This window comes from Suncus etruscus, chromosome 14, assembly GCF_024139225.1.
Source record: "Suncus etruscus isolate mSunEtr1 chromosome 14, mSunEtr1.pri.cur, whole genome shotgun sequence".
Classification (NCBI taxonomy): domain Eukaryota; kingdom Metazoa; phylum Chordata; class Mammalia; order Eulipotyphla; family Soricidae; genus Suncus; species Suncus etruscus.
In genome coordinates, this window is record NC_064861.1 from 82,735,983 (window position 1) to 82,763,060 (window position 27,078).

General features: G+C 50.9%; 1 protein-coding gene across 1 annotated transcript; it reads left to right on the top strand.

Annotated features, from left to right (window-relative positions):
* Positions 1-61: 61 nt before the first annotated feature.
* SPINT2 (serine peptidase inhibitor, Kunitz type 2) lies at positions 62-25,308 on the top strand. The gene is made up of 7 exons (XM_049786660.1): positions 62-527; positions 17,164-17,334; positions 21,183-21,242; positions 22,134-22,181; positions 22,504-22,665; positions 23,403-23,444; positions 24,752-25,308. Exons 1-7 carry the CDS (start codon positions 419-421, stop codon positions 24,916-24,918), a joined length of 759 nt encoding a protein of 252 aa, XP_049642617.1. The 5' UTR covers positions 62-418; the 3' UTR covers positions 24,919-25,308.
* Positions 25,309-27,078: the final 1,770 nt, after the last annotated feature.

A 27,078-nucleotide genomic window follows, 5' to 3' on the forward strand; every position in this document is an offset into this window, starting at 1 on the left:
TGTGCAGTGGGCGGGGCCGGCCTCGCAGGTGTCCGCTCAGTGCGCATGCGCCGCACCTCGGCAGGTGCGCCCCGCCTCCTGGGGTCCGGCCACTACCTTGGGGAGCGGCTTCCTGGCGGCCGCCATTGGCTCGAGCGCCCACGGAGCGTTGAAGAGGCTCGGAGCGGCGTGTGGAGCCGGTGGGGTGCGCCGCGAGCTCGCCCCGGTCCCCAATTTCCTTCTTTGAGGCGGCGGCGGCTTCCCACCGAAGGCGCCCGAGTTTCCGAAGCTTCGCGGAAGCGCGCGCACCTGCAGCCCCGAGCGCCCAGTGCGCGTGCGCGGAGAGGGTCTGCCCGCACCTGCGCTCAGCCCCCTCCCACTCACCGCCCCAACGGCCGCCGTCGCCGGGCCGAGCCGGGCCAGCCGGGTGGAGCCGCTCATGGCGCGCTGCGGTGGGCCCGGGCCGTGCGGGGCGCTCCTCGCCCTGCTGCTGCCATCGCTGCTTCTGTCCGGAGCTGTGGCCGCCTCCGAAGGACGCAGCATCCACGGTGAGGGGTCCAGAGCGGGTCCCCTGGAAAAAAGAAAGAAAAAGAAAGGAAAGGCTGGATGGCTCAGGGGTCCCTGGCTGATCCTGGGGGGATCTTAGGGTTGTGGGGGGTCTGGGCCCTGAGCCCTGAGCCCAACCCGTTGTTGGGGACGCCTCAGTCCTGGGGGTGTGGCCTGGATAAGTTGGGGAACCCTTGTGGCTTGAGGCCCCCCAACCCCATTGTCAAGGAGAGCCCAAAGAGGGGCTGCCCGGCCTGCTTGGAGGTTGGATTTGGGGTGCGGGTGGCAGTTTCCTGCAGGGAGGAAGTCTCCACCCCCAGATCTTTGTTTGGCTCTTGGAGAACAGTCGCCAACAAGTTTTTTGTTTTTGTGGGCCCAGCCCCGATGGTGTTTTTTTGGGGTGGTATAGGAGTCGAGACTGGGCCCTCTTCTGTATGCCAAGCAAGCAAACGATCGATCCAGCCCTTTTGAGCTGTTTGTTGCTTAGACACCCCCCCGAAAATGTTGATGATCAGCCACTACCCCCGGGAAGGGGAAGCTAAGGGAAAGGGGAAGAAAAAAAGATCTGGCCTGGTGGAAAAGTGACTTGGTCTCAAAGTCCTTCGCCTGACCTTTAGAAAATGAGAGGAAGGTAAGGCCCAGTTTGTAAGGTCATTTGACCTGGTAGGTCTTATTTTGGGTTAGGGGAGTTTGGGGATCACACCCGGCTGTATACCCAAGGCTGTGAGTGCTCTCAGAACACTTCCTCGCTGCTGGGGGAACCATAATGCGGTGCTGGAATCACACCCCGTGTTGTACCGTCTAGCTGGGCTACTAGTAAATGTTAGAATCTTGGCAGCTTTGGGGAGTTCTCCCTTTGTTGAAGAATTTCTGAATGATGCCGAACGTACCGAGCGATGTTGTGGTTGGTGCTGGCAACTAGTGGTAACTGCTGAGACACAGACGAGAAAGAGTTAGGTTCTTGCACCCACAGAGCTTCTGTTCTAGTGGGAGCAACCTAGAAGGAGTAAATGTTTGAAGGCAGAGCACCGAGCACTGTATATGAAAGTTCGAGGAAGTAAACAAACAGGGCCAAGAACACCAATGGGGTGAATGCTAAGAGGAAGGGGACACCTGAGTTCTCATGTTGGGCCTAAGGAGTCCAAGCTGGGGCTCAGGATCCAATTGCAGGTAGTGGAGTACTTGTGTGGCCAGAGGCCTTGATTGTATTTCAGGAAGAGATGGCTGAGCAGGAATGGGGGAGGTGAGAGGCCGGAGCCAGATGTTTTGAGAGGTGAGAATATTGGGTGGAGAAAGCTAGTAGGAGCAGGATGTGTGTGTGTGTCTCGGAGTCCACACCGGTAATGACATCCGGGGATCTCATTTCCTGGTGACAGGGAGAGGGAAAATGTCTTAATGGGCTGTGCAAGGCCAAGGGAGAGGCTCAGCCAGAGGACCTGGGAACTGACTGTGATCTCTCTTGCAGGATCAACTTGAATTCGTTGGAATTCTGAGCTTTAAAAAAAAAAAGTCATTAATTTTTTTTTTTGGGGGGGGGTTACACCTGCAGCGCTCAGGAATTACTCCTGGCTCTACGCTCAGAAATCGCTCCTGGCAGGTCCAGGGGCCCATATGGGATGTTCAAACAACCAACCTTCTGCATGAAAGGCAAATGCCTTACCTCCAAGCTATCTCTCCGGCCCCACTTTTTTTTGTTGTTGTTGTTGTTATTATTATTTTTTTTAACCACACCTGGCAGTGCTCAAGGGTTACTCCTGGCTGTTATGCTTAGGAATCACCTCTGGCAGGCTCAGGGGACCGTATTGGGATGCCAGGGATAGAACTTGGTTTACCTTGTGTGAGGCAAACACCCTACTGGCTGCACTATTGTTGTGATCCCTGCACTTTTTTTTTTTTTTTTTTTGGTTTTTGGGCCACACCCATTTGACGCTCAGGGATTACTCCTGGCTATGAGCTCAGAAATCGCCCCTGGCTTGTGGAGACCATATGGGACGCCGGGGGATCGAACCGCGGTCCGTCCTACACTAGCACTTGTAAGGCAGACACCTTACCTCTAGCGCCACCTTCCCGGCCCCTTTTTTTTTTTTTTTTTTTTTTAATGAAGTAATTAGGAACCCTTAGACTATACCAGGCCTAGGAAGTTAGAGTTTGGGGTCGACCTTTCTGCTAACACTGCTCAGCTTTGTGTTACTGAGTCCTTGAGACTGCCTGGTGTGGCATGGAAGTTACAGGCTACTCAGGAGTAATGCATTAGCCCAGGCCTTTCCTCTCTTATGTGCTGTGGCACTGTACTGCTGAGCTGTCTAGATGTGCTGACCTTTCAAAGTACTCCTGGGTGAACTAATGCCCTCATTATCTGAAGCTCTGTTTGCTTGAAAGCATTCAGTAGCTTAATTTGAGGCTGGAGCGAGTTTTGACACCCCCCCCAGCCTTTTTTCTGATTGATTTTTCTTAGGAAGCCAGGTCGTTGGCTAAGAGTGAAAGTTTCTTTAGCCACATGCTGCACCACAAGAAGGGGTGCAGTGGGTCTGTGTAAGGGTGTGATTTTAGAGGTTTTGGATATAACGAGGGGGCCAAGGGATGGTGGAAAGGTCTGTCTGTGAGTTGTTGGCTGTGAGATTTTGCAGAGCGTGGACTACAAAAAGAGCCTACAGTGGGCATTGATTGAGCTGAGGAACTGAGGCTTTAGTGAGACTACAGGTACCCAGGCAAGGTCTAGGCTGGGGGGAAGAGAATACCTGGTATCTTAAGTCTAGGATCTAAGTCCAAGGTGGTTAAGTCATCAACCTGGGTGTGGATATTGCCAGGGAACTGTGGAAGTGGAGAGATGATTGCTAAAATTACAAAATGAGGAGTAGGGAGACCTCGGGGATTTGAGAGACTCTTCTAGAAATAGCACTTGCGGGGCCGGGAAGGTGGCGCTAGAGGTAAGGTGTCTGCCTTGCAAGCGCTGGCGTAGGATGGACTGTGGTTCGATCCCCCCGAGTCCCATATGGTCCCCCCAAGCCATGAGCGATTTCTGAGCGCATAGCCAGGAGTAACCCCTGAGCATCACCGGGTGTGGCCCAAAAACAAAAAAAAAAAAGAAATAGCACTTGGGCCCAAAGACATGTCCACTTAGAAGGGGAGAAGAGAAGGAATGGATGCTCGGAGTGACAGTAGAGTGAGGAAGGTGTGCTTTGTACATGGCCCAGCCAGTTTGATCCCTGACATCCTCCCTACATGGCTTCCTGAGCCTGCCAGGAGTGATCTCAACACAACAGGTGTGGCCTCAAAACAAACAAACAAACAACAACAAGCAAAGAACAGGGTTCCATAGATACAGGAAGGAAATAATGTTTTGAGAAGGAGGGAAACAGATTTTGGACAGATTTTTTTTGCTTCTACTGGGTCAGAGTCCCCAAGACTTAGGAGTGAGTGGAGAAGAGATGGTGGCAAACTGTGAAGTTGTGCTGTTGGCGTTGAGCCATGGGGTCTCTATGTGATGTGGTGGGGCAGATGGGGGGCTGTGAGAGAGGCATTGGGCACTTGAACCTGGCAGGCAGAGTGCCCTACATAAGGAGGTGGTAGCTGTTCTAGCCTTCAGGGTCCAGCTACAGTGTGAAGTCCCTGGGGCCTTAGACAGGCTTTCTGTTCCCAGGGTGGGGAGTGTTTTATGGACATTCCCTTCTTGGATTTTCCCAGAGTCTGATGATCTGGTGGCACCAAGCCCTAATTCCCCGTGTGGAGTGCTCTTTCGGGCAGGATGTAGGCATTCCCTTCCGTTTAGATTTCTCTCTCCTGCTCTCTCTCTGTCAGCAGCTAGGTTTTGACTACCACTTCAGAACCTGCTCTATTTGACACAGGGGATGACAGAGCATGCCTTGCCTGCTTGGGACTTGGGCTTGAAATCCACACTACAAGAAAAATCACTCTGCTCTGTTAGTGAAAGGAGGTGAATACAACCTAGCTTTTTAGGGCTGGAGAGCTAGTACAGTGAGTAGGGCATTTACCTTGCATGCTGCCTGCCAAGTTCAGTTCCCTGAGCACTGCCAAGAATAATTTCTGAGCCACAGGGCCGGAGAGAGTCAAGAGCCAGGAGTAAGGGCCAGGAGAGATAGCACAGCGGTGTTTGCCTTGCAAGCAGCCGATCCAGGACCAAAGGTAGTTGGTTCGAATCCCATATGGTCCCCCGTGCCTGCCAGGAGCTATTTCTGAGCAGACAGCCAGGAGGAACCCCTGAGCATCGCCGGGTGTGGCACAAAAACAAAACAAAACAAAAAAAGAGCCAGGAGTAAGCCTTAAGCACCATGTGCTAGGTATGGCCCCCAAAAGCAACAACCCCCACCCGAAATCTAGCTCTTTGTAATTCTACTACAGGGAGTATATTACTGCTACCAGGGAACCTCTATCTCTTCCCCAAGTCCTATTATTTGGAGGGCCTCCAAAACAAAACAAACTATATATATATATATATATATATATATATATATATATATATATATATATATATATATATATATCAATACAAAAACAGATTTCCCTTCAAATTAGAACTTTGAAAATTCCTTTGTGGAGAGTCAGTCAGATGTACTTCCGGCTGCCTGTAATTTCCTGCCTCACCTTGAGCCATGACCATGTTAATGGTTACTTGGCTTAGAGACTGCTGGTTGTTGCCGGGAATTTCCACTGGTACGTGTGTGGCAGCCTCCGTTTGACAGTGTCCATCTCACTTTCAAGCCTGCTCCGGTTTCCTTTAATACTTAATATCTTATACTTTCCCCAGTCCTGACTAAAGGCTGAACAGTAAATCTCCAGTCAGCAGAGCACACCTTTCTCTTTTCAGAATTTTGTTTGTTTGGTTTTTGCCACACCTGACTCCTGGCTTGGCTCAGGGATCTTTCCTGGCAATGTTAGAGGACCATATATGGGATATTGGGGATTGAACCCAGGTTGGCTGTGTGCAAGGCAAGCTCTCTACCTGTTATATTATCTCTGGCCTCTCCTTTCTCTTTCACCCCTAAGGAAATAGATAAGCTTGGTGGTCAAAGAGCTGATGGAAGAGCTAAGGTGCAGCAAGTGTGGGTTCTGGGGTTGGCCAAGGTAGAGCCCTCAGATTCCCGATCTCACAAAGAGGTGTTTGTCTCCATGCAGCCAGGGTTGGGGTCCTGGACAGTGAAACACTCACTGACTTGGGCAGCACATTTATTTATTGAGCATCGACTCCCGCATTTCAGTGCCATGAATAGAACAGACTGTCCCCTAGGCTATAGCAGTGATATTGAATCATTATTATGTTTGGTTTGGGGGCCACACATACCTGGTGCTGCTCAGGGGCCGTTACTGGCTCTGTTCTCAGGGTTCTCTCCTGGTGAGGGCAGGGATGTGGGGTCGGGGTGTCGGTGAAATCATGTGGTACTTGGGGTCGAACCAGCCTTGGCTGCATGCAGGGCCACGTGCTACCTTGGGCCCCTTCTCTCCTGCCCAGCTGCCCTGTAATCATGGGAGACTGTGAGGTAAATGAAGGAGCACTGGAAATTTGATGATGGGTGCGGCCTGGTCTTCTGAGTACTAAAACTTGGCCCTGGTCAGCCTGGGGCTTTCAACCCCTTTCTCCTGTTACCTGTCTCTGAGTCTGTGACATGGAAGCCTGGCAGCTGCTGTACCAGGTACCTGTGATGATGATGATGATGATGATGATGATGATGATGATGATGATGATGATAGAGACAGAAAGAATAAAGGGGAATGAAGCCAGCTAGCTTTCAGAGGGACACAGTGAAATGATGCCATGAATTAATCTCAGGAGGCCTTGGTGACACTAAGGATGTGGCAACCACAAATAACTTGAAGCCATTGGGGTGCGGCTTATAAGTAGCTGTCTGTCACAATTTGGGGCACATGTCATTTCTGGTGTTTAAGATAAAGTGCTATTTGGAACCGCCCTGGGGGAATGCTGGCACATGGATGTTGAGGCCCAGAAACTCTAGTTCCTTGCTTTTTCTGTTTACTTTGGGGGTGAACTGCTCCTGGCCATGCTGGGGGGGGGTGGGGGCGCTAGGAGGCCTTCTGTACATCCATCATCCACACCTGCCCTTGGAGCTATCTCCTTACTGTGAGTCATAGTCTGTCCATGGAAACCTTAGGATCTGTCATTTATTCTAGGCCATGTTCTTAGGCAAGTTTAAAAAAAAATGGTTATTAGTGTTCTAAAGTATACAGGTGGAGACTTGGCTCAGGGGTAGAGTGCACATCTCCTGTGTGAGGCCTGGATACAGCCCCTGGCATCCACATAAACACAAAAGGAAGAAGCAGGGTATCTGCGGTGTTGACATAGCACATATGATTAGACAAAACCTGTCTGGGGCCGGAGAGATAGCATGGAGGTAAGGCCTTTCATGCAGAAGGATGGTGGTTCGAATCCCAGCATCCCATATGGTCCCCTGAGCTTGCCAGGAGTGATTTCTGAGCATAGAGCCAGGAGTAACCCCTGAGCACTACTGGGTGTGACCCAAAAATCAAAAAAAAAAAAAAAAAGGAAGAAAGAAAAGAAAAAACATGTTCATAAAGGCCTCTGCTGTGGGGCAGGGTTGGAAGAAGTGTTGGAAGCTCTACTGGCTCCTTGGAAAGGCTTAGTTTCTGAAAAAGGGCCGGTGATTTCAGTTAGAAAAGGTTGGAAACCCGGAATGCAAGGGATTACACAGTTCCAGGAACGGTTGGTTCCAAAGGGCTGTTTCCTTTCCAGTGACTCAGATGGGCTACTATAATCTACCTAGGATTTAGAATTTATAATCCTGTTTGAGGAAAGGAAAGAAACAGTATGTCTTGTAGTAGTTTATACAATATAAGCTTGGTATCTAAATATTTTGTATTTGAAATGTCAAGATTTTATCTCTTAAATACCAGGGTTTTATAGGTCCTATGTGGGGAGAATGAGGGTCCTTCTTGGCAGGCTCAGGAGACCATATGAAATGCTGGGGATTTAACCTTGATCAGTTGCCTTTAAGACAAGAGTCTACCTGTATCTACCTGTGTATATAATGTTGCTCCAGTTCCATGTCTTTTTTTTTGTGGGGGGAGCACACCTGGAGACACTTGGGGTTACTCTTGGCTATGCACTCAGAAATTGCTCCTGGCTTGGGGGACCATATGGGACACCAGGGGATTGAACCGTGGTCCGTCCTAGGCTAGCTCGGGCAAGGCAGACACCTTATTGCTGGCGCCACTGCTCCAGCCCCATCCAGTTCATTTTCTTTTTTTGGAGGGGGGGTCACACCCAGCAGCACTCAAGGGTTACTCCTGCCCCTACACTTAGAAATCACTCCTGGGGGCCGGGCGGTGGCGCTAAAGGTAAGGTGCCTGCCTTGCCTGCGCTAGCCTCGGACGGACAGCGGTTCGATTCCCCCGGCGTCCCATATGGTCCCCCAAGCCAGGAGCAACTTCTGAGCGCATAGCCAGGAGTAACCCCTGAGCATTACCGGGTGTGGCCCAAAAACCAAAAAAAAAAAAAAAAAAAAAAAAAAAAAAAGAAATCACTCCTGGCAGTCTCCAGGGACCATATGGGATGTCGGGATTCGAACCACCATTCTTCTGCATGCAAAGCAAATGCCCTACCTCTGTCTCCGCACCCCTGCCCATCCAGTTCCAAGTCTTTGTTTTTTCTTTTGGGTCACACCTGACTATGCTCAGGGTTTACCTCTGACTCTGAATTCAGGAATCATTTCTGGTGGGTCTGGGAGACTATATAAAGTGCCAGAGATTGAACTCAGGTCAGTTGCATGCAAGGCAAGCCCTTCCTCCATACCCACTATTCTGTCTCTCCAGCCCAGGGGTTAGTTACTCCTAGCTCTGCCTTCAGAAATCGCCCCTGGCAGGCTGGGGGAGATCATATGGGATGTTAGGAATCGAACCTGGGTCTTTCCCAGAAAATGTTCTACTGCTGTGCTATTGTTAGAAATCGTTCCTGGCAGGCGTGGGGGGCCATATGGGATGCCAGGATTTGAACCACTGTCCTTCTGCATGCAAGGCAAATGCCCTACCTCCAGGCTATCTCTTCGGCCCCTAGTTTTATTTTTAAACTATAGTCTGGCCCTTCAATGGTTTCAAGGACAGTTTGAAGGCCCCTGCCCTAAATCCAACGTTGTGTGGTTTACAAGCCCTCTGAGTTAGCGGTTGATTATATTTCACCTTGAGTACAGTTTGATTTTCAGATGAGTCTCCTGGAATTGGAGGTTACCGTATTGTAGCAGTGCTTTCTCTCTGGATGGGCAGCCTCGGGCCAGCTTCCATGCCCTTTGTAGATCTCAGAGGAACTTTGTATTTTTGTTTTGAGGCCCCAAGACAAACCTAGTAGTGCTGGGGGACTAGGTGGTGGTAGGTACTGAACTCAGGGCTCCTGCATGTATTCCCGGGCCCTCCTGGGGGACTGTTGAACATGTCCCTCTTGAGCAGAGGCAACAGCCAGAGGCCCGAAGTGTATGACTGGCATACAACAAGGCCCCTAGTTTGATCCTCTGAATTGTACAGTCCTTGAGCACCATTGGGTATCTGGTGCCCCCAGCTCTTGCCAGGCCCAGGACCTCCCTGGCGAGGGAGAGTCATGAGTGTGAAGGTGGCTTTCCTGTGGCCAGCCCTACCCATTGCTGCCCATTCATGCTGACTCTGCCATTTCCCCAAATGTGGGACACTCAGTTGCTTACTTGGTGGCTGACACTTCCCCTGGGGGGAGCAGACCTCCTTTGGCTGGGGCTCCAGCTCCCCTGTGTGGAGAGCATGCCTTGTAAGATGAGAAGAGAACCTGGGTTCCATCCAGGGCTCTCCCCCCCCCCCCAGCCAAACAAAAGACTTCCTTTCACTCTGAAAACTGCACAGTGGCCCTGTTTATGCTAAACAGCCATTCACCTAATGTGGCTCAGCACTGCTAAAGAAACTAGGGAATTTGGAATGTTTGGTTTTATTTAACGTATCATTTTAGTATTATTTGGGATGTATAGCTCAAAACCTGGGACCTCATACATACAGGCAAGTGCTCTACAACTGATCTACATTCCCAGATTAGTTTTTTTTGTTTGTTTGTTTGTTTGTTTTTGGTTTTTGGATCATACCCGGCAGCACTCAGGGGCTACTCCTGGCTCTACACTCAGAAATCGCCCCCGGCAGGCTCGGGGGACCATATGGGATGCCAGGATTTGAACCATTGTCCTTCTGCATGTAAGGCAAATGCCCTACCGCTGTGCTATCTCTCCGACCCCCAGATTAGTTTTTAAATGAATAGAACTTTTTTGTGGGGGGGCCTTGTTGGTTGGGCCACACCTGACTGTGCTCAGGGTTTACTCCTGGCTCTGTGCTTAGGGGTCCACTCCTGACTCCTAAAGTAACTGGAATTTTGTTTAGAGGGTCACACCCAGCATTGTTTAGGGGTTATTCCTGGCTCTGCACTCGGGAATTATTTCTGGCAATGCTTGGGGAACCAAAAGGGATGCTGGGGATTGAACTTAGGTTGGCTGTGCACATCTCAAATACCCTACCAGCTGTGCTGTCTTATCTATCTCTCTGGCCCCAGGAACAGAAAAATTCTTTTGGAGGGGGGTCACCCGGTGACCCTCAGGGATTACTTCTGGCTATGCGCTCAGAAATTGCCTCTGGCTTGGGGGGTACCATATGGGACGCCGGAGGATAGAACCTCGGTCTGTCCTAGGCTAGTGCTTGCAAGGTAGATAGATGCCTTACCGCTAGCACCACTACTCCAGCCCCAGGAATGGGGCATTTAATATAGCAAAGGGGCCATAAACCTTTCCCAGATGAGACCACTATCTCAGTAAAAGCTGCCATAGTTAAGATAAAAAGTAAGAAAAGCAGATGTGAAAGCCTCTCTCTCATTTAGTTTCCTGTCCTTAAAAGTGGACTCAATGTGTTGCCTGGGTACATGGTGCCCAAGCACATGTTGCCACATCTCCAGAAGGGAGATGTGGATTTTCTTTTTTTTTTTTTTTTTTTTTTTTTTTTGGTTTTTGGGCCACACCCGGTGACGCTCAGGGGTTACTCCTGGCTATGCGCTCAGAAGTCGCTCCTGGCTTGGGGGACCATATGGGACGCCGGGGGATCGAACCGCGGTCCGTCCAAGGTTAGCGCAGGCAAGGCAGGCACCTTACCTTTAGCGCCACCGCCCGGCCCCGAGATGTGGATTTTCATACTTTGATGCTGGGCTGTGTGCTAGGCTCTCCATCTTTATGTTAAAAAAAAAAAAAAAAGTGTCCGGAGTGGTGGCACAAATGGTAGGTCATTTGCCTGCACACACTAACCTAGGACGGCGTATGGTTCGATCCCCCGGCATCCCATATGGTCTCCCAAGCCAGGAGCGATTTCTGAGCACATAGCCAGGAATAACCCCTGAGTGTCACCAGATGTGGCCCCCATAAAATCGTAAGCAATTGTGTTGCGGATAGGGCATTTACCTTGCATGCAGACTACTCAGGTTCGATCCCTGGCATCCCAGTTGATTCCTGAGCACCTCCAGAAGTGATTCCTGAGTGCAGAGCCAGAGTACTCCTGGGTATGGCTCATAACCAACAGCAAAAAACCTGAATTCAGGGGCCGGAGAGATAGCATGGAGGTAAGGCGTTTGCCTTTCATGCAGAAGGTCATCGGTTCGAATCCCGGCGTCCCATATGGTCCCCCGTGCCTGCCAGGAGCAATTTCTGAGCATGGAGCCAGGAGTAACCCCTGAGCACTGCCGGGTATGACCCAAAAACCACAAAAAAAGGGCCTGGAGAGATAGCACAGCGGCGTTTGCCTTGCAAGCAGCCGATCCAGGACCAAAGGTGGTTGGTTCGAATCCCGGTGTCCCGTATGGTCCCCCGTGCCTGCCAGGAGCTATTTCTGAGCAGACAGCCAGGAGTAACCCCTGAGCACCGCTGGGTGTGGCCCAAAAACCAAAAAAAAAAAACAAAAACAAAAAAAACACACACACACACAAAAAAACCTGAATTCATAGTTGTATCTAAAAGTTTATAAAAGAGGGGCCCGAGCCACAGCACAGTCGGTAGGGCATTTGCTTTGCATGCAATCCATCGGGTTCAATTCCAGTATCCCATATGGTCCCCTGAGTCTGCCAGGAGTAATCCTTGAGCCCTGAGCACTGCTGGGTATGACCCCGAACCAAAAATAAAATGAATAAATAAATATAAAAGCTTATAAAAGATACCACAATAATGTTTTTGGTTACCCTTTTATTTAATCTTAACCATTTCCCCCTGTTTTTTGAGCCACACCTGCATGTGCTCAGGAATCATTTCTGGAGGTGCCTGAGGGATTTATATATATTGAGTGTCAGGGACTGAAACCAGGTCATTTTGTGCAAGGCAAATACCACCTAACTCGCATTGCAATCTTAGGCATTTTTTCTATACTAACAGATGATCTTTGGGGGAGGGGGGGTCTCATCCAGCAGTGCTCAGGGGGATCATTCCTGGTACTGCTCTGGGAACCAGTGTGATGTGGTGCATAGAACCAGAGTCGGCTGTACACAGACAGTACTTGAACCTCAGTACTTTCTCTTCCCCTGAGTCATTTATGTGGCTTTTTAATAGTAGGAACAAGCTGTCTGGGGGGCAGTTTTCAGCTGTGGTAGGTATGTCTGAGCACCAAGTCTTCTGTGAATCATGCACTACTTTTTTTTTTTTTTTGCCACATCCAGCAATATTCAGGAATCACCCCTGGCAATTCTCAGGGGACCCTTGTGATGATGACCTGGGATTGAACCCAGGTCAGTCATATATCAAGCCCAAGTTGACCTTACTTTTTTTGGGGGGGGGCATACCTGGCAGCACTCAAGATTTACTTCTGGCTCCATGCTCAGAAATAGCTCCTGGTAGGCTTGGGGATCATATGGGATGCTGGGGATCGAACCCAGGTCTGTCTCAGTTAGACCATGTGCAAGACAAATGCCCTGCTCCTGTGCTATTGTTTTGACTCCATGGTGACTTTTAAAGCTTGGCTTAAAGGACTGTGTCTCTCTGACCCTGAGGATGAAATTAGTCTATATAGGTTGTGGAAATATGATTATAGGTTATCTTAGATTATTTTTGCCCTTTTCCCTTTGGCCCCCGTCTTTAAAACGCCCAGCGCCTTCAGGGGAGTGCCAAACTATCGCTTTTTTTTTTTTCTTCCCCTTTTTGGCAGGGGCGAGATTTAAGGAATGTGGGGTCAGTGCTGTCATAAGAAAGAAGCAAGAACCAGCTTGCTGCCGGCTTCTGACCACACATGAAGCATTGGCCCAGTTCTGCATGGGGCTGAGCAATGTGAGCAGGATGTTTGATAAACTGGGAGGAGGAAGAAGTGTTTAGGGCGGGGATGGAATGCAGAGGCCTCCCCAGCATTAAACAGAAAACCCAGAAGGATGGGCTGTTGCCTGTGGCCTGTGAGCTAAGTAGGGTTGGCAGTTTTTTGTATGTTTATTTTAGGGCCATATTCAACCAGTGCTCAGGGGCTGTTTGTGGTGAGATGCTTTGGGGTGTCTTGGTGGACAGTGTGGTGTCAGAATCAAATCCAGGACCCGTGTACTTTGTGTGTGCTCTTACCTCCCCAGTTGTCACCCATCTCTTTTGTTTGTGTTCTGGTTTGGATCACACCTGGCATGCTCATGGCTTGCCCCTGGTTCTGCTCTCAAGGAGGATCACTGATGGGGCTCAGCGAACGACCTGGGGTGGCCACACAAGGCAGACGCCCTCCCACTGTACTATGGCTCCGGTCCCACTTGTTCTAACTATTCTAAGACTGATACGTCCTTTTTTTTCATCTCTCTATAGTACTGAATTATCCACTCAGGAAGAGCTTCCTGAAAATGTCTCCAGCTAGTCCCCCTTGCCATGGCCATTCTGGCATGTGATGCTATGCAGACCCTTCATTCCGTGCGACTCCACAGGGCCCGACCTTGCTGAACCCTTAGACTGTGATAAAGGGCTGAGGAATGTTTGGACTCTGGCAATTTTAGGTTTTTTTGTTCCACTGACGGTTAGTAGGAGGCTTTCTCTTCCTGCCCTTTTCGGGTTCACTGGTTAGTGCCTGGACTCTAATTAGACCAGCCCGAATTCACATCCTGCATGCCGATTTAAACTGTCCTAATGGGGCCAGCATGATAGCACAGCAGCAGGGCGTTTACCTTGCACACGGCCAACACAAAATGGGCTCCGGTTTGATTCCCAGCATCCCATAGGGTCTCCCAAACCTGCCAGGAGCAATTTCTGAGTGCAGAGAACCCCTGAACGTGTGACCCAAAAGCCGAAAATAAATTAATAGATAAATAAATAAAAGGGGGGCCGGGCGGTGGCGCTAAAGGTAAGGTGCCTGCCTTGCCTGCGCTAGCCTTGGACGGACCGCGGTTCGATCCCCCGGTGTCCCATATGGTTCCCCAAGCCAGGAGCAACTTCTGAGCACATAGCCAGGAGTAACTCCTGAGCGTTACCGGGTGTGGCCCAAAAACCAAATAAAAAAAAAAAGCTATTAAAAGTTAATACATTAAAAATAAATAAATAAATAAATAAAAGGAACTGCCCTAAGCTTTGATCTCACACTTAGGAAACAGGCCTGTTTCACAGGACTCGAGATTTGTGGCTGTAAATAAGTACACGCAGGGGTCAGAGTCATAGTGTAATGGGAAGGATGCTTGTCTCGCATGGGTTTCCTTTCCTGAGCACTGCTGTGGAGCCCACCCCACCAAAAAAGCCCAAATTATTTTTGTACTTTCAAGGGTACTCAGGGGGCTTGAAGGCCACTCACAGTAATTATCAGTCTGGCCTCTGGGTGCTGTGCCCTGATGCCAGGTGCTGCTCCTGCCCTGCTGTGAAGGGGGTAGCTACTGCCTTAGGTTCTGCCCTCCCTGACCCCCGTTTCTGGGGGAGGGTTCCAACTCGGCCTTCTGCATATGGAGTGTGCATTCCAGCCCTTTGTGCTGTCTTTCCAACTCCTCTTGTAGGAGGAACTCTGCATAGTACTGGGGGAATCAGACATGGTATGCCAGGGTTCAAACTTGGCCTCACATGTGTCAGTCATGTGTCACATCATTTGAGTTTTCTTCTTAGCTCTGGAGATTAGCAGTTTTATCCTCTATTTAATTTTGGTCTGTGCTGGGGATTGAATTCTGGGCCTCTGACATGCAAACAAAAGATCACTGAGCTACGGCCCAGCCCCTTTTTATTGAGGAGATTACTAATGAACAAAGAGGTTAATGATTCCCAGCCCTGGGCCATCATTCCACTTCAACAGTGGGCCAGTATTTCCAGACTTGCTGGTATTAGCTCAAGTGTTTGTTTTTTATAGTGGTATGGGGAGTTGAACCCATGGCCTCAGATATGTGAGGCATGCCCTCTGCCCTTGGACTGCGCACCTAGTCCCTTGTCCAAGTTTTTTTGTTTTAGTTTTTGGGTCATACCCGGCAGCGCTCGGGTCACTCCTGGCTCTACGCTCAGAAATCGCTCTTGACAGGTTCAGGGAACCATATGGGATGCTGGGATTTGAAGCACCATCCTTCTGCATTCAAGGCAAACACCCTACCTCCATGCTATCTCTCCGGCCACTAAGTTTGAATAGACATTTCTAGTCATTTGAAGGATGCCCCGGCAGTACTTGGGCTGTTTCTGCAGCTGCACTTGCTGGTTGCTGCAGTAGAGCTGTGGGTAGAGCTTGATTTGGTTTGGTTTGGTCCTTGGGCTCACTCAGTGCTGCTCACACTACTGGCTCTGCACTCAGGAATCCCTCCTGGTTCAAGTGCTCAAGGAACCATATGGGGCGCTGGGAATTGGAGAAGAAACCTGGGTTGTCGTGTGCAAGGCAAGTGCTATAACACTGTACTATCCAGTCTTCTGCACACCAGTTTGTTGATCTGTCTTTCCAGCCCCAGTAAGAGATATTACTAGATGCACTGTGATGGAAGTGAGTTTCTCTTCTCCCACACCTAAAACAGCCTGAGGATAAAGCTGCTTTTGGATATTTGGACTTGTTGTCTATGCCAGTTATCAAATCCAGGGTCTCATGCATGCATCACATGTTCTTCCCCTGATCTCCACCTGAGCAGTCCTGCATGCTTGCTGTGCTCCGCCTTAGATGTCCAGTTCTCCTGGCTCAGAAGAGCTGCAATGAAGAGACTAGCACTGGAGAGTGGAATGTTCTATATAGCTGTCCCATCACCTCTCATCTTCCTGAGAGATCTGGTGGGGGAGGGGGGGGGCGGGGGCAGACGCTGCTTATTCTAGGCTGGGTGCTGGTTGGTGAATACATGCCGCCTGCTGGGTAGCAAGGGCTTTTTCTGTGCTGCAATGAGGAACCCCTGTGACTTTGTCACCGGTACCAGCAACAGAGAGGAAGCTGCTCTGCCTGCCCTGGTAGTGCATTTTCTGTGCTTTTTTTTTTTTTTTTTTTTTTGGTTTTTGGGCCACACCCGTTTGACGCTCAGGGGTTACTCCTGGCTATGTGCTCAGAAATCGCCCCTGGCTTGGGGGGACCATATGGGACGCCGGGGGATCGAACCGCGGTCTGTTCCTTGGCTAGCGCTTGTAAGGCAGACACCTTACCTCTAGTGCCACCTTCCCGGCCCCGCATTTTCTGTGCTTTAAGAGATCTTTCTTCCCCATGTATAGGCCCTCAGGCTTGTTTTTGTTGTTGTATTTTGTTTTTGTTTTTTCGGGTCACACCCAGCAGTGCTCAGAGGTTACTCCTGGCTCTGCAATCAGAAATTGCTCCTGGCAGGCATGAGAGACCACGTGGAATGCCAGGATTTGAACCACCATCTGTTCTGGATTGACTGCATGCAAGGCAAATGCCCTACTGCTGTGCTATCCTCTCCAGCCCCTCAGGCTTCTGTTTGACCCCTTGCTCATCCGCATTTTCCCTCTGGTGGGGAAGTGCTGTACTTGTACTTTCCCCACTTCTCCTTTCCTGGAGAGAAAAACATGCTCTGTGGCCCTTTGCTGGCAAAGCTGTCTGCTTAATTCCCTGCGCTGAGCCATCTAGAAGCCCAGGCCCATCTTGCTATAGATGCTTGAGCCCATGTGTGGATTGACTACTAGAAAAAGGACTCTGCTCTCTGGAGCATTTCAAGTGGCCCTTGGGCAGAGAGTGGGCAGGAAGGGTAGGAAGGGCTTCATTAATGGAAACTAAAGTGTTCGGGCCCATAATCTAGTCATCGCAACAAAACTGAGGGCTGCTCTTTAGAGGTGCCAAAGCTTTAGACATCTTTCCTCCACATCTTCAACCCAGCCCAACCATGCCCAGTGCCCTTGGCCTAGCATGACGACTCACCAGGTTCTGGAAGGTTTGTTTCTGAGCTAGGTGCTGTCTTTTGACAGTGAGGCCATCTCAAAAGCAACATGGAACCATGCCAGAGATGGGCAGCTTGGCATTGGAATGGGTAGGAATGCATCTGCATGGGAAGGAGCCGCTCTGCGGGCTCAGGGGCCACCCATCAGTGACGTGTGTATGTCTCAACCTCACCAGCCTAAGGAGTGCCCCAAGCTCTGTGCTCAGAAGCCTGCTCTGAGGAGCTGAGCTGGCACCCTGAGTCCTGCTGCTTCTCTGGGGTTTGGAAGCAAAGGTCCTCCTCCAGGTCAGGGCTTCTCTCTGTGGCCAGGCCTGCCTGTCACACACACCATCCTTTCTGTGTTTCAGACTCCTGCTTGGTTTCCAAGGTCGTGGGCAGGTGCCGGGCCTCCTTCCCTCGCTGGTGGTACAACGCCACGGAGGGGAACTGCCGGAGGTTTTTCTACGGTGGCTGTGGGGGAAACGATAACAACTACCTGACCAAGGACCAGTGTCTGAAGAGGTGCTCAGGAGTCACAGGTCAGACGGTGCTACCTGGGGACACGCTCTGGGACCCCTGAGTGTCGGGTGGTTGGTGACTGGACGGTGACTGTCCTCTGCTCCTCACAGCTTCATGGCCCCCTAATCTGGGTCTCAGAAGCAGAAGCAAGATGCTGGTGGCTTCACTGCAGCACTTTCGCCCCTTTTAGAAAGGGGAGTCAAGCCACAGGGGGAGCTAGGGGAGGACCAGAACCCCTCGCATCTTGGCCCCAGTTTCCTGTCTTCTGTACACCAGACACTCCCCCCACCCCCAGAGGAATGAACTCCCTTTTGTTTTATTTTGGTGGTTTTTTTTGTTTGTTTGTTTTTGTTTTTGGCCCAAACCCAGCAGCGCTCAGGGGTTACTCCTGGCTCTACGCTCAGAAATCACCCCTGGCAGGTATGGGGGACCATATGGGATGCCGGGATTTGAACCATGCAAGGCGAACACCCTCCCTCCATGCTATCTCTCTGGCCCCAGGACTCCCTTTCTGGAGGAGAATCTCCTCAGTCCACTCAAGACCGGCTGCCCTCTTGCTCTGGGCCGTGTGGGTTATTTTTACTGCTGGGACAGATAACTTGAGGCACTCACTCATCCAGCCAAGTTATGAGTCAAGTAACTAGAATTTACTTCCTGGCACCCGTCCCGCCAAGTCTACCTCAGAAGGGACCGTGGAGTCAAGATGCTGACCCCGAGTACCTCCAGGTCAAGTGTCATCCTGAAGGCCCCTGGCATCTTGGTATGAGTGCCTTGGGCAGCAGTGAGGGCAGCCTCTGAGCCTATGACCCTCTGAGTCCTGAGGATGCGGTTGGCACATGGCACGATTCTCACTGGCATCCTCCTAAGGGGATATGACTCCCGCAGCCTTTCTGGCTGCGTGGCCTGATGTGCAGGTGCCCTCCTTGCTCACTGCACCCTGCCAGCCCACAAGCTGAGTTTGGCTTCTTGGCCCCTGTGATCCTCTCATGTAGAGCTGTGGGCAGATGAGGGGGTGATGTATGTGAGTAGGGACAGCAAAATCATGGTCCGACTGACAGTGACTGAGCACCCCGAACAGTGGTCTCCCTTGGTGGGGGGGTCCTCCCGAAGAGCGCACAGGACTCACCCAGCAACCATGCCGGACTTGGGGCCATGAGCATTCAAGGCTTCAGCTCCTAGTGCACCGAACCAAGCTGGGCAGGGTTTGCTCCCTCAGGTGTCCCCTGGCTTTTCTGTGTGGGAATGGAGGGAGGGAGGGGCAGGCAGCTACCACCAGACCAGGTGAGACCGTGGGAAATGTTGTTGGCTCTGTTTCCCTTTGTCCCTGTGGTTGGATGTGGTGGGAGGAGGTAGAGGAAATAATTTGCCTTCTGTCCTCCCCTTCCTTGATTGGGTTTGGAGCCCTGTCCTGGTCTGGGGAGGGGAGGGGAAGGGAGGGAGAAAGTGTGGAAGAGAAAGTGAGACTGGCTGCAGCAGTGTGGGGCCGAGTGCAGTGATGCTGGGAGGTGACTGAGAGTGGCTCACAGCTCTGCTGTCAGGGCCTCGAATCCGGGGAAAGCTGGGCAGCCAGAGCAGCTCACACCGTCTCTCTAGGCAGGCAGGCTCCATAGGAGCCCTTGGGGACAAAGGCTGGGTCCCCCTCACTTCCTGGGGAGGCTACTGAGGGGTCAAGAAGCAGAAAGAAGGGGTCTGGTTTGTGCAAACCAGCTCGACAAAGGTCTGGTCTCTCCTCCTCCCCCCATGGACTCTTCCTATGCCACTTTCTTTGTTTTGTTTTTGGGCCACACCTGGTGATGCTCAGGTTACTTCTGGCTCGGCACTCAGAAATTGCTCCTGACTTGGGGGACCATATGGGACTTCGGAGATCGAACCTAGGTCCGTCTTGGGTCAGCCATGTGCAAGGCAAATGTCCTACCGCTGTTCTATTGCTCTGGCCCCCTGTGCCACCTTCTGTGCTCCTGAAACTCAGCCCTTTACACATACCCCTTAATTTAGTGCATATATGAGAAAAAATATAGGGGCCAGAGAGACAGTACAGTGTTGGGCACAGGCTTTTCACTTGGCTAACCTGATTTGGATCCCTAGCACCATATATGGGCCCACTGAACCCTTGGTTCACTCCACTTAAGGAGTTATCTTTAAGTGTTCATCTAGCTGGACTTGGCCCCCCAAAATAAACACCCCAAAATGCCCATCATATATAAAATTCACCATTAGGGTGATGAGAGAGATAGTGCAGGGAATTAAAGCTTTTCTCTTTCATGCAGCTGACCCATTTGATATCTAGCACTGGTGTCCTGAACACCATCAGAAATGATTTCTCAGGGCCGGAGAGATAGTATGGAGGTAAGGCATTTGCCTTTCCTGCAGAAGGTCGGTTCGAGTCCCGGCATCCCATATGGTCCCCTGAGCATGCCAGGAGCATAGAGCCAGGAGTGACCCAAAAACAAAACGAAACAAAACAAAACAAAACAAAAAAAGAAACCCAGATGACCCCGCATTGTGTGTGTGTGTGTGTGTGTGTGTGTGTGTTGTGGGTGTGTGTGTGTGTGTGTGTGTGTGTTGTGGGTGTACCATATGGAGTGCCAGTGATCAAACCCTGGTTGGCCATGTACAAAGTTAGTGCCCTCTTCATGTGCTGTCTATCACTTCAGCGGCTCCCCTAGATTATTCTTTTGCTTTAGGGGGGCATAATGAGCTGTGCCAAGATTCAAACCTGGGTCAGATGCCTCACCATTGTATTGTCTCACCAGCTCCCCTCCCCCCCCCTTTTTTTTTTTTTTTTGCTTTTTGGGCCACATCCATCAGTGTTCAAGGGTTACTCTTTTTTTTGTTTTGTTTTGTTTTGTTTTGTTTTGTTTTGTTTTTTGGGCCACACTTGTTGACACTCAGGGGTTGCTCCTGGCTATGAACTCAGAAATCACTCCTTGGGGGGATGCCGGGGGATCGAACCTTGGTCCATCCTAGGGTAGCGCTTGCAAAGAAGACACCTTACCTCTAGCGCCACTGCTTTGGCCTCTCAAGGGTTACTCTTGAATGCATTCTTGGGGGGACCATCTGGTATGCTGGGCTTAAACCCAGGTCAGTTGTGTGCAAAGCAAACACCCCACGTACTATTTCTCTGGCCCTTCTCTGGCTCCATTGTAACCATTTTAAAATATACTTTCAGTAACAAGTACACTTCTAATCCTGGGATGAAGCTGAATAGAGTAGAGCGCTTATCTCACAGGTGTGAGGTCCTAGGTTTAAATCACACCATCACCCAACAAAGAAAAGCCCATTTATACTCCATGAATTTAATGTGTATTAGAGGGGGTCAGAGTGCTAGTACAGTGGTTAGAGTCATGACCATCACCAGGTGTGACTCCAGATTCTCGCCAAAAATTGTTTTAGTGTGGCAAAGGTGACTGGGGTAGTATAAGCCATGTCTTAATGTTCGAAGCCCCTAGTCTAATTCCCAGTACCTCAGGAATGGCTCTTGTGGCCCCTGAGCTCTTCAGGTTCTGAGCATCTTCCCATCAGCCCTTATTTCATAATGGGGCAGGGGAGAACACAGGGGAAGAAGGTCCTGGCCTTGAGTACCTCCATGCCCAGTCCAGTCCCTTGACCAGCAGTGCATGTGTTCACCCAAGCACTGTCAAGTGTGAAAGACTTGACAGAAAGAGACAAATTCAATGTCTTCAGGGGTTTCTTCCACTGAGTGGGTCATTCTACTGGGAAGCCATCTGTGTCTTTTCCACTGGGCTTCTTCTGTGGCCTTTGTTGATATGACCCTTGAAGCTGCTGGATTCTGGATTCTGACTTGGTGCATGAGTGGGTGTGGGTGTGGGTGTGGGACACTTTCTTACTCTGCTTTTGTCCCCTGCAGACCAGACCCCGAATAATGGCACTGCCAGCAGCATTGGAGTTGACTCCTCTCTCCTAAGTGGTAGGTCCTGAGACCCAAGAGGAACAAGGACATCCAGGGTTGGGGGGGATTGTACTGTGCACTGACAGTGGTCACCTGGGGCTTAAACTTCTAGACGGCCCCACTTGCTGCTTCTCTTGACTCACCCCTGGCCAGTGGGGTTTTCCTGTCTGGGCTGTGCACATTCTCTGCTGGGGACTTCCGTAGTTCTGGGGTTCCACAGGCTCCCTGCAGGGGCCATGAATGTGGTGGCTTCTGCCTGCTGAGCCCTCTTCCTATGTCCCCAGCCTGCTTTCTCTCCTTTGTGCCTGTCGTTCCTGCTGCCCACCGGTCCTTGTTCCTGAGCTTTGTTCTAGCTTGCTCTGTATTGCTCTCTGCGGCCCGAGCCTGGGGTGAGTGGTCTGGATGCGCCAGTAGCACAGCCTGGCTAACCCAAGGCTGCTTTCCGGGCTGTGGGCTCAGCCAGCAAGACCTGCCACCCCCACCCCCACCCCCTATAACCCACACACCTCACCGAGGACGGGCCCCTAACTTGCCAGTGTCAGTCCCCCGTCTGTGCTCTGGTTCTCTGTCTTCTGTCCATTCCTGGAGTGGTCAGCTGGCTTAGAATGCCAGTGCAAAATTGTGTGTTGTGGCCAGAAGCACCATGCCTGTGAACACTCTGTCCTCCTGCCCCTAGAGGGTGGTGGCTCCCATTCCTAGAGACGAGGCCCCTCCTGGCTGTTGAGGGTACATAGGACTGTGGCCTCAGTCCTAGCTTCTACAGGTGCTCCTGCTATGTGACCAGCCCTGCTCTGTTCCCTGTATGCTCTCTCGCCTGTAGGCAGAGGTGACCGAGCAGAGTGCTCCCTCTACCAGGGCGGTCCATGCCCCCTCTCTTAGCTTCCCTGACATGGATGCTTTATCTTTTAGCTCCCAGAAAGCAGGATGACCAGTCCAGCGATATTTTCAGCTACGAGGGTAAGCGGATTCCTCTTTACAAACAGGTTGTCTTTCATAGTTAGGGACGGTCTGTGAGGGTGGCGCCTAAGGGGTTCGTAGAGTGGGCAGTGCCCCCCTCCCCGCAGTGGGCCTTGGGTTCCCCGAGGATAAAATGGTGCATCCGGGATTAGTTTCTTGGACACCAGTGAATGCTTGTGGGAGCTGCCCAGCAGAGGGCCAACGCACTGTGACTCAACAGAGCACAGACTTCTGGTATAGGGTACCTCCTCATCTTTCCCTCTAGCTCTGTCCCTCTCTCAGAGGCCTAGCTGACGGGCCCTCCATGCTGTCTTGTTCCTAGAATACTGTGTTCCCAAGGCCAACACCGGAGTGTGCCGCGCAGCCTTCACACGCTGGTACTTTGACACAGAGAAGAACACGTGTGACATCTTCATATATGGAGGCTGCCAGGGCAACAAGAACAACTATCTGTCCAAGGAGGAGTGCATGAGCCAATGCTATGGTGAGGTGGTAGGGAGCTTTTCCGGCCCCCCTCCCCCGACTGCCTAGCCCTATAGGAAGCTGCTGTCTGGATCCCTTTGTGTGGGCTCCCTTGTGGGTTGGGGTTGGGTTTGGGCCCTGGCCTTTGGGCAGCGTCTCTGGTCCCTATTAGGGTGTCTCAGAAGGGCACTCTGAACAGACGGCAAAGGTGAGGCACTTGCCTTGCATGCAGATACAGTGGCCTCAATCCTGATTAGAATTCCCGGCACCACATATGGGTTCCCTCATCACAACCAGGGCTCACTCCTATGGAGCCAGGAACAACTATGAGTATCCTTAGGTCAGGACGCTTTGTTTTTGGTTTTTTGTTTTGGGCCATAACCAGCTGTAGTAAGCTTACTCCTGGCTCTTTGCTCAGGGATGACTCCTAGCAGACCCAGGGAACATATGGGATGCTGGGGATCAAACGCAGCTCGGCCTCCTTTATTGCTCAGCTGTATATAGCTCAGCCGCTGTGCTATTGCCTCGGCCCATCAGGGCGCTTTTTTTGTACTCAACTGACCTGGCTTTAGTCCCCAGTGCTCTATTTGGTACCCCAAGCCCTCCCAAGAGTCAACCCTGAATGCAGCTCATGTGGCCCAAAAAGAACCAAAGCCTCGGAAGGCTGCAGGGAGACCCTGGGAAAGAGCTAAAGGGATGTTGGTTTCTCTGGGGGCTGAGATCTGTTCTGAGGCTATATTCTCTCTCTCTCTCTTCCAGGCAAGCAGCAGCAGTACACCAGCCTGCCCCGAGATGCCAAATGTGAGTGGCTGTGCCTGCCTCCTCCTCCCCACTGCTAGGGCCCTTCACGTAGTGTGTGCATGCATATGAATAAGTGCAAGTACCTGCGTGCATTTGTTGGTGTGTGGGTACACAGCCGCTTGTGCTTTCGGACACTTCATCCTTCAGGGCCAGCAGTGAGCCCAAGTGGTGACTGGTCTCTCCCAATTGGAGAAGTATGACCCTTTTTTAGTGGCTGCAGCCCCACGTCAGACTTCATGCCCTAGGGGTGGGGGAAATTTTGCCACCTGGGGTGCCCATGGTGGGTGCTGGGTATCAGGAAGTAAGTTGGAGGCCCTGGTTGGCATTACCCACTGTTGTTTCTAGCCCTGAGTCTGAGGTCAGCAGGCGGCCTTGCTGGCACCCAGCACCTGCTCCACTGGTTTGGCCTCTTTGACCTTGTTTTCCTTTCGGAAGCTCAGCCCTGCCACAGCTGGGACCAGGCCACCAGCCCCCAGGGTGGAAAGGTGGGTGGGGCGGAGGGCAGGAGGTCCCTGGAGCTGCTACCTTGACTGGGGGGCAGCAGGTGTGCACCTCCCATGAGCATTAGTTGCATGGGGTCCCGACCTCTCTTCTGTGTCTGTCAAGTAAGCCTTCCCTGGGGCCGAAGTGGTGGCGCAATCAGTAGGTCATTTGCCTTGCATGCGCTAACCTAGGATGGACCTCTGTTCAAGCCCCCGGTGTCCCATATGGTCCCCCAAACCAGGAGCAATTTCTGAGTGCATAGCCAGGAATAACCTGAGCATTACTGGGTGTGGCCAAAAAAAATTTTTTTTAATCCACTGTGGTAAAAATAAAAATAAAAATTTCTCAAAGGGGCCAGGCGGTGGCGCTGGAGGTAAGGTGCCTGCCTTGCCTGCGCTAGCCTAGGACGGACCGCGGTTCGATCCCCCGGCGTCCCATATGGTCCCCCAAGAAGCCAGGAGCAACTTCTGAGCGCATAGCCAGGAGTAACCCCTGAGCGTCACAGTGTGTGACCCAAAAAAAAAAACAAAAAAAAAAAGAAAGAGCCTTCCCTGGCTGAAGATCATCTGCTACCCCGTCTCTGCAGGGCTGGCTGGGATATGTGGAGACCAGACCTTGAGTTTGCTCGCTTCACCCCCAGATTACACAGGGTGGCTTTGGGTTCAGGACTCCTCTGGTGGCTGGCCCTGAGAAGAGGGGAAGTGGAGTCAAGCAGGAACCCAGCCTGATAACTTCTGGAAGGGGAGTCAGTCCATCCCAGATAGGGCTAGGGGGACTGTGAGCCCCAGAATTCTCACAGGGCCCCATCTTCTCTTCTCCCTCAGTGGTGGTCCTGGCTGGGCTCCTCTTCATGATCCTGATGCTCTTGCTGGGATTTTCTGTGATCTGCCTGATCCGGATGGCACGGAAGAACCAGGAACGCCAACTCCATGCGATCTGGAGCTCGGCGGATGACAAGGAGCATCTGGTGAAGAATACTTATGTCCTGTGACCCTGTGACCACCCGCCCTGTGGCCCAGTGCCTCTCCCCCAGCCCAAGGCGGCCAGGGGCTGGGGTGCTTCCTGTGTTTTAAAATAGAGCAATTGTGCTGGGAGCTCACTAGGCCTTTGGTCTGTTTGTTCTGCGAGAAGAGCTCAGCTCACCTGCCAGATCAGGCGTCTGCCCGTCCTTGTTCCACGCGTGTTCCTTTTGCTCCTGTTGACCCCTCATGCCTCCTTCCCCGTCACCGCCGCCACGCTTCAGTAGTCCCCTTTGTTTGATTGATACGTGGGGTTTTTTAAGTAAGTGGAAACAGAAGGGTTTGTTTTTTATTAGATTTTCAAAGGAAAAGAGTGAAAGATGTACATGTTGAATAAAAAGGGCCTTCCCTTATAAAAATGAGTCTTAGCATCTGCTTTCTTTCTTTATGAACTGCCAGGTTTTCTGTTTTGCTTTGGGGGAATGCACCTGGCAGTACATAGGGGATCATGCAGTGCCAGACATCAGAATCGGGGCTCGTTGGGCAAAGCCAGCGCTCGAGCCCTGAAGCTGTCTCCCCAAAGTGAGATGCCAGCTTCAGTTCGAAAGAATTTCAAGCTGTCCTGTTCTAGAAATGTATTCTTAGAGGCCATCAGAGTCCATCACATCCTTGGTTGGTCTAGACCAGGGGTCTCAAACTCGCAGCCCACAGGCTGTTTGCAGCCCTCCGTACAACATTTTGTGGCCCGCGGCCGGCCTTCAAATATCGCAGTATTTGCAATTATTCTCGCAATAAAAATCGCATTAGTATTATATGTAAAAAAAATCGCATTAGTAAGAAAAAATCGCATTAAACATTCGCATACCCCGAGCAGTTCCGTTTGGGGTATGCAAATGTTTAATGCGATTTTTTGCGATTTTTTTCGTACTAATGTGATTTTTTATTGTGAATATTCGGTAAGCAAATAATCGTGAATACTTTGCGCCTAGCGCAGACGTACGTCATTTCCGCTGCTCCTGCCCGCTGTCCCTTGCATTATTGGAGGCCTAAGGGAGAGAAGTTTATTACAGAATTAGATTTTGTCATACCTTCATCATGACTTCATCAAAGCCTGCAGTGAAGAGAAAGATTGATGACGAGCACAGACCATTTCAGGAAAAGTGGGAGACGCAGTATTTCTTTGTTGAGCACAGGGCATCCCCACATGTCTTATTTGTTCAGAGAAAGTTGCAGTGCACAAGGAATACAACTTGAAACGCCATTATTCAACTAAACATGCTGAGGAATGTGCAAAATATCAAGGAAATGAGAGAGCCAAGCAGGTTGCCAGTCTTAAAGCATGACTAATGAGGCAACAAGATTTCTTCAAGAAAGCAACCAAAGAGAATGTTGCATCAGTTGAAGCTAGTTACATGGTTAGTGAGATGATTGCTAAGGCAGGGAAACCATTCACAGAAGGAGAGTTTGTAAAAAAAAAAAAATGCGGGGCCGGGTAGGTGGCGCTGGAGGTAAGGTGTCTGCCTTGCAAGCGCTAGCCAAGGAAGGACCGCGGTTCGATCCCCCGGCGTCCCATATGGTCCCCCCAAGCCAGGGGCGATTTCTGAGCACATAGCCAGGAGTAACCCCTGAGCGTCAGACGGGTGTGGCCCAAAAACCAAAAAAAAAAAAAAAAAATGCATGTTACAGGCTACAAGTATTATCTGTCCAGAAAAGGTCAGTTTAGCAAAATCAGCCTTTCTGCCAACACTGTGGCAGAGCGCATTTCTGACATGTCAAGTGACATTTATCATCAATTTTGTGAGGAAGCCAAATGTTTTGATGCATACTCAGTTGCTCTTGACAAGGGCACATATATAATAGACACTGCGCAGCTCACAATTTATGTCCGTGGTGTTGATTGCAATTTTGAATTGACAGAGGAGCTGCTCACAATAATTCCAATGCATTGCCAGACCACCACTAATGAGATATTTTGGCATCTGTGATGCCATTGAGAATGCAGGTTTGCCATGGAAGAGGTTGACAGGGAGGAAAAATGGACTGGTGGCACTTGTTCAAAAAAGAAGAGGTGGGTGTGTAGAGAATGCCATTGCTCTTCACGGCATTATCCATCAGCAGTATCCTTTGTAGTAAATGCCTGCCGTGTGACAATGTGATGTCTGTTGTTGTGAAAATGCATCAACCAAATCAGA